Source organism: Maniola jurtina, chromosome 19 (genome assembly GCF_905333055.1).
Source record: "Maniola jurtina chromosome 19, ilManJurt1.1, whole genome shotgun sequence".
NCBI classification, from domain to species: domain Eukaryota; kingdom Metazoa; phylum Arthropoda; class Insecta; order Lepidoptera; family Nymphalidae; genus Maniola; species Maniola jurtina.
In genome coordinates, this window is record NC_060047.1 from 1,704,068 (window position 1) to 1,711,631 (window position 7,564).

Genomic DNA, 7,564 nt, shown 5'->3' on the forward strand with positions numbered 1-7,564 from the left:
TTCCTGTCTTATTTGTCTTATTTTCTTCAATTTTTATTTATCTTTTACATTTTTCTCCACATACCTCTTGATCTGTGATTAACAATAAGAACGAATCTGAAATCTAAGTTCAGGTCTTAAAACATTATGGAATTATGCAATTCTTACACGGATTACATTATAAGTATCCTCTAGTTAAAAATGTGCCCTGAAAACCCAACTAACTAGGGGATTGGGGAACTGTTCACATATGACCGTATGACGACACAAGAGACCCGCCCACAAATCTGCACAATCACGTAACTTATTGCTAGAAACTCTACCTTATCGATGACGTCAAAGTCATGGCGCACCATTTCCCCGACGAACCTAAGCAGAATCGAACCGATAATATAAAGATCTTATTTTTTTCATACGTACTTTCCAGAGCCTCACACATTCGCAAGTACGTGCCGTACGAACACACCCGTGATTCAACACAAACGCAGATATAATAAGCTTTTGACACCGCAAAACCAGTCAGTAACTTCCTGTCATTGTACAGAGCGGTAGTGAATATTAAATCGTTTATTTTTTCATTCATGTGATTAATTATATTAAAATTTACAATAAATATTTCGGTTGCGATCATGGATTACGTAACTAGATCAATAATATTACTAGTCATACTCTCTTCTGTAGCGTCTCGTAAGTTATTATTTACATTCACATTAATTCCATTAATAGAGTTGTTCTTAAATCTTAACTGGTTTTGCCTTCTTCATGTCGCTAATGCATTTATTTACGAACGATTCACACGTATTAAGTTATTCTATTTCTTATTGTGCTAACTTTAAGGCACAGTTTAACGTTATTGACTTGATTGTTTACATTACGTCAACTGTCTTAGTTGAGTGTTATGGAAAATTGCGGGAAATTCAAAACTTGTATTTTCTATAGATCCTTAAATATTATATATTATATTATATTACCGTAGTTTAAAGGCAACTTTAAGCTGTTAATGCTATAGCAACACAATACAGATAACCTTCATAAAACCGAAGGACATTTCAACGATGTATTAAAAAATATTGATAACAATATAAAAGAGAATGAAGAACAGGATATTTTAGTCATCGCAATAATAATTAAAACAAATATAATAATAGATTAAAGAAGATTAGACATTATAGAAATAGAAAGATTTTTATTCAAGTCATTTAAAAAAAAACTTAATTTAACTGCTTTTGAGTCGTCAGGTGCATCTACCACTCTTTCGGAATGTCCTTACCAAGATGAACCAGCAAGAAACTGCGGTATCTCTTCAAAGATTCGATTTACCTCCTTTAAAATATTTTTAAACCCTATTATAACGGATTAAAAACTTTTTTCTTGAGAGTAAGGGAATTCCAAAGCTCATAACATTGAAGATAAAAAATCTGAAAGAAAAATAATTTATTACTAAAAAAAACCCCCGAACGAAAACATTCCCTTTGAGGAATTATTTTCATAAATCATAATAGTCTCCAATACCAATTAACCAATTGAAATTAAATACAGATATGACTGTCGTCCTATCAACTGCTTATCAATTTGGTTATAAAAAGCTGATACAAGCAGACAAGTCTAGCATATTTAAATTTTGTGAGTAATCCCTTAAATGTATGTACTTATGACAATCTTCCTGGTGTAGCAGTGAGCTCTGTGGATGGGAGCCATTTAGCAATTTATCATTTTTTAAATTGACTCTGATCTGGTCTGATGGAAGACAGGCCTTGTCTAATTAACACCCAATCGGCAAAGCCGTGTCGTCAAGCCATTGCGTTCCGGTACGATGCCGGTATCCAGGTCCAACTTCTCTCAACAATCTGATTGGTCGAAGCGCAATGTTTCCGTTCCACATCTCATCACTCCAATGGAAACGGGTCTTATATCTATCTCATTTTTGCTTTACATCCTTGACCCTTTTGCCTTATTAACCGACTTCCGTTTGATTGACCCGATATGAATACAAGCAAAGCCAAGGACTTCTATAAACGTGGTTATGGAGTGGTGGTATGCTAGAAAAAAAATTGAGACATTTCACAAAACAAGGTTTTTTTTTCTTTCATATTTTGACGTAAATCTCTTGTTTCAGAAAAAGCAGAAGAGCAGTGTATTAAACTCAATGGAACGTGCAAAGTTATTACGGATTGCGAATATGTCGTGAAATTAATTAGTAGCTTAGCATCAAGCAAAGAGACCGATAATACGAGAAAACAGTTACGAAATATGCTTTGTGGTTTCCAAGGATCGACCCCAGTGGTAAGTTGCAAGTAATTTTTATGGTTCGTCTAATACTTCTTTACTCTTTATACTACAAACTCCCCCCGCAACTTAATTTTTGATTGCCTGTTGTGAAATTCTGGGGCTCAGTCGATTACGGTAAAATGACAGCTATAATGTCAATCCTTAGTACTCTTTCGTATTCTCTTTTTGCCTCTGATTGGTTGACGGTCACTCACTATTGGATAGAATACATTGTTGCAACAAGAATACCATAAATTCAACCAATCACTACGATTAGGATTGCAATAATGATTGAAGTAGTTTTTTTGCAATCGGCCAGTTGGGCAAGTTATACATGGTTTTCAAGTACTCGTCTTATTTTAGCCAAAAGCGTAAATGTATTTAAAGTATGTACCTAATTATACTCGTAGTTAAGTACTCCTACTAAATTATACATAACAAGTGTAAATTAAAAATTTATAACACCCCCGACAAGTAAAGGTTACAATATAACTAGAAAAGAGCTGATAACGTTCAAACGGCTGAATCGATTTTCTTGGATTATAGCTAAAATGCTTAGTTTAAGAGCTTTTTGGATAGGGGGTTAAAAACTGAAAAAATATTGTCTCAATAACGTCCAGTATTTTTTTTTAAATGCGCACAAATAGGCAGACAAACTTATATAATTTTACTAAGTATGTATATTAAAATTTTGTAAATCTTTTAGTAATTCTAAGCAAATCTGAAATTTGATACATATCTACAGCATGATAATTTAATCAGGTTTGCTGCCCCGATGTCCCACCAAACTCTGACTTCATAGTGTACAACAAATCCGAAGAAACTGCCACGAACAGACCGAAGACTACCACCACACCGCTTGCCGACCTAGTTCGAAGGACCACATCAACCTTCCGGACCACAGAAGCGGCAACCGCTACTGAAATACCAATAAAAACGGAACCTCCAACGGAGAAGCCTGACCCTTTCCCTGATAGAGAGATATGTGGCGAATCAACAGGTTCTGACAGAATAATTGGCGGAACAATCGCTGCAATTGATGAATTCCCATGGATGGCCCTCGTCAAATACTTAGATCGTAAGTTTACATTCATCATCATCACCATCTTCATGTAACAGATTTGCATTGCTGGATATAAATCTCCAGTGGCTTCCTGCAACTCGTTTGATGTCGTCCATCAACCTAGTGGGAGATCTGCGAACTCCTATGCTTTGTGGTGCCGCATGGCCGTTTATTTCGAACTATACACATGTGGCATCCGTTGCTACTTTAGCTTCGCAATCCGTTGGGCTATGTCGATTACTCTGGATCTCTTACAGACTCCTCATTTCTGATTTGATCACGTAGAGAAACTCCAAGTATAGCCTCTCCATCGCCCGCCGAGTGACTCTGAGCTTTCTTAAGAAGCCCTTAGCGACTGTTCTTATGACTATTGTTTAAACAGAGAACTTCGTATACGAGTAGATGGTAGAATTGGTAGAGCTTATCTTTAAATTCTTCAAAACCGTGGCATTTTATTCAAAGAAATCTTAACGATCGCTCATGCTGCAAATTGCTTCTGCACAAAGCTAATGTTCCAAAATAGAGACATGATACCTCCTTAGAAGCTTGCTTTGATCTTAGACTGCATCGTTTTGACTAGGATCTAGGATGAGACCTGTCTCGCAGCCCAGTCCGTACTCCGTAGGTCATAAAAAACGCGAAGTCGGACATGATTATGTCAGTAGACGGTATATAATGGAATAAGGATTTCACAGATTTTACCCCAAAAAGAAAAAGTCTCGCAACCCAGAGCTAACTTACCATACAATTAAAAAAACTTCAATTCTTTACGTTTGTTTTGCAGATGACAACAAATTCCAATTAAGTTGTTCAGCCACTCTCATCACGGACCGTCACCTTCTGTCTGCCGCGCATTGCTTCTCGGGTCACACACTAACACCGTAAGTCATCATCATCATCATTCCTTCTATTTCTTTAAAAATGCTGCGTTTTGACATTCGTAGTCGCTGATCTTTCCTCCCTGTGCTGGGGACAATACGCAGAGAAACTTTCAGCTTTTATAAAATAACGAAGGCCTGGCACCCGTTTTCTCTCTTTTTCTTTCTATAAAGGTGACACGCACTTATGTTTAATTTGGTAACCTCACATTAGATGATAAGTGATAACTACTGGTAGGTGAACTTAACATAGAATTGTATTTGCAGTGTCAGTATTCGCCTGGGTGAGTGGAATACTCAGTCGCCAAATGAGTGTTTCGACAGTGTATGTGCTGATCCACCGGTGGAGATTGAAATAGAAAAAGTATTCCTCTACCCCAAGTACAAGAAAGAAGCCTTGACTTTTGGGGACATTGCTGTTATAAAACTGAAGCAGCCGGTTAACTTTACAGGTATGGTTTCAAATTTTTCCCAACTTATTTTTTCATCATGATACAAGTTAAACCTTGACTCCTATCTGGCCTGGTCTATGGAAGCGGGCTGACCTTGAAGGGGTATGGCATGGCAAATTTCATTAAACCCATAGCCTTGATCGATTTCTACTCGGCATCGTACTAGTATGCTATCACTTGGCGGCACGTCTTTGCCGGCAGGGTGCTAACTAACCACGGAGAAAGACCAGACCAAACTTATAAATTGCAAAATTGCCCCTGCCAGGAATCGAACCCGAGACTTCCCACTTTTAAGACTGACAGAGAGGTCGTCTGAAATAATGATAATGATGACTTCAATACAAAGTTGTTAAATGCTGCTTGTTATTTGCAGACTTTATACAACCCATCTGCCTGCCTACAACTGAATACATCAAAATGCAGGACTATACGCGAGATAGTTCCTACTGGACTGCTGGCTGGGGAGTAACTGAGTTTGGTAAGTTTCAATTGCAATTATTTGATTAAAACATCAAGATTCATTTACATTCATAGACATTCCTGCGCTTATTGAGCTGGTAGGGATTAGTCGGGATGATGGCAAGAGACCTGATGGATTGACGTTGGTTCCCTGGGAACGGGGGCGGGCCCTAATGTGGGCGCAATGTGCGTTGACATATTGACCCCGTGTCATCAGAGACAGCGTCAAGATCGGGAGCCGCAGCAGAAATGGCGGAAAATGGCAAGCGGTGCAGGTATGCCTCTCTTTTCGAGAACTATATCTTCTTTGTTCCGTTTGCCGTGGAGACACTGGGGCCATATGGAGTCTAAAAAAAATTTACGAGACATTTGACCGCGATTAATAGCCTCATCTGGTGACAGAAGGGCTGACTCATTTTTTGCGCAGGGGATCAGCCTAGCTGGCCAGCGTAGAAATGCAACCAGTATTCTTGGCACCATTCCACGCGGCATAATTTGTACAGTAACTAGCTTTAATATTTGTAGATGAGGCTAGCTTTCACTTTATTGTATCTAACAGATTCATTTATAAGATGACTTTTACAAGCTGTTGTGAAGCGATATCTTTTCATTCAGTATTTAGGGGTCAAGCCTCATCTCTCTTTACTTCCGTAATATTATTAGGAATGGTGTGCAAAAGTACGGTCTTTACATCTCCTAAGATTTTGATTATGGGAGATCAAGTGAAATTATGTGATCACCAACCTGATAGAGAGTCACACCAATTAAATTAATTACTCCACGGCACAATAGTCCAACAAAATTTGTATATTGTAGTGAAAAAAATTGGAAGAGAACTTTGCCAAGGTTAAGAAAAATTGGAACTAGAATCTGAGGTTTGTCCAAACTTTAGGATTTTTTTTTTAAACAATGTATTCTCATTGTTCCAGGTGAAACATCTATGGTCAAACGGAAAGTGGATGTCGAAGCTGTGCCAATAGACATTTGTCGAGCTGCCATACCCTATATCCCAGAATCATCCTCGCAGTTCTTGATTTGTGCTGGAGGCAGAGGCGGCAAGGACTCGTGTAGAGGAGACTCCGGAGGTCCTTTGATGAGGGAGGTCAGAGAGAACTACAGATCGAACTGGTTCCTCTATGGCATTACAAGTTTTGGGGGTAAAGCATGCGGGCAAGCAGGCATACCCGGAGCCTACACAAGGGTCACTGCATACATGGACTGGATACGCGACATTGTTCAGACTTGATTCTTCCGTCCTCAATTCGAATAAACTCCAAGTATTCAAACTTTATCCCAGCTTTTGTATCGTCAATGGTCTAAAGCTAAGATCTATAGAGCGATAGATTTATGTCAGACACAAACCTGTGAGCAGTGTGCTGAAGATTAAAAGGCAACAATTTACTCTAAGAAGAAACTACGAATTTGGAGGCCCTTTAATATGGGAGGTTAGAGAACATTGTAGATCCAACGGATGCTGTAGGAAATAATGATAATGTTGATAAAAAATAGCACCTCAAGATTGGCAATGAGATAAATGTTTGTACCGGAAACCAGAATGCATCCGTAAAAGGACAACATAAGAGAATTAACCCCACCCGTTGCACTATTGTCGTACCCACTCCTAGCACAAGCTTTACGCTTAGTTGGAGAGGAAAGGGGAATGTTAGTCATGATTAAAATAACTAATAGGTATTCTTTAAAAAAAAAAAAAAGATTTGAATAGTAAGTGTAATATGAGCACAAGATTTCCAAGTTTTATAATATTATGTTACCAAAAAAGTTACCATATTCATACAGATAGATTTAAACACAGGATTTATACAATGAGGGGAGGTCGGAGTGTTACAAACTGTTACTGTTACAGACAGAATGACGGAAATTGCTTTGAGTAGCTAGTGCTTTTCTTGTAAACATTACAACATTGGAGAACATTTTGGAGACGTTAATATTACACGCAAGCTGTCTAATCTATACAAGTATTTCTCTTCATAGATGACTGCGTCTCGTATTAATAGTTCCTAAGTATAATGTGAAAGGAACTTCAAATCTCCTACAATTTTGTCAAGAGTTGGATGATTCTTTGAGGGCTTGATAGCCAGCACTTAGATTTTTGCTTGAGCCAAGCATGTTGACCGTGTACAACGTTTACTTGATGCTTGAGTGATTGATGCGATTTTATACTTTTTATTTGAAATCAGAAATGAAATGTGAGAAATGCCTCTTGCTGGCTCAAGCTGCTTGACGGGTGCATGAAATTGCTTGAGCAAGCAAAACAAAACCATATGCTTGCCATTAAGCCGCTTGACCATCATGGAAGCATTTTAGTTAGTAATTTGATGAGTGGGGATGATATCCATCGTGCCTAGTCATTATTAGTTAAGATTAGGGGGCAATTGCGTTATTATAATATTAAGTCATCAATCAGTATTATTTGTTTTGTAATTGTAAGCGAATGGAAGGATATG

General features: G+C 38.0%; 1 protein-coding gene across 3 annotated transcripts; it reads left to right on the forward strand.

The window, feature by feature from the left end:
• The first annotated feature begins 505 nt into the window (after positions 1-505).
• LOC123874776 (CLIP domain-containing serine protease 14D-like) lies at positions 506-6,688 on the forward strand. Of its 3 annotated transcripts, none has more exons than XM_045920264.1 (7): positions 506-694; positions 2,109-2,262; positions 3,010-3,325; positions 4,095-4,191; positions 4,456-4,640; positions 5,014-5,118; positions 6,029-6,688. In XM_045920264.1, the coding sequence occupies exons 1-7, from the start codon at positions 609-611 to the stop codon at positions 6,343-6,345; spliced, it is 1,260 nt and encodes a 419-aa protein (XP_045776220.1). In that variant the 5' UTR covers positions 506-608; the 3' UTR covers positions 6,346-6,688. The 3 variants fall into 3 exon arrangements, with proteins under 3 accessions (XP_045776220.1, XP_045776222.1, XP_045776221.1); XM_045920266.1 differs by having other exon boundaries at positions 506-666; positions 2,096-2,262; XM_045920265.1 differs by having other exon boundaries at positions 506-660; positions 2,081-2,262.
• The last annotated feature ends 876 nt before the right edge of the window (positions 6,689-7,564 follow it).

Coding starts and splice junctions, on each gene's coding strand:
- LOC123874776 (XM_045920264.1), top strand. CDS start 609: ATGGATTACGTAACTAGATCAATAATATTACTAGTCATACTCTCTTCT. Junction 2,263..3,009: donor TCCAAGGATCGACCCCAGTG/GTAAGTTGCAAG, acceptor TAATTTAATCAG/GTTTGCTGCCCCGATGTCCC. Junction 4,192..4,455: donor TCGGGTCACACACTAACACC/GTAAGTCATCAT, acceptor TTGTATTTGCAG/TGTCAGTATTCGCCTGGGTG.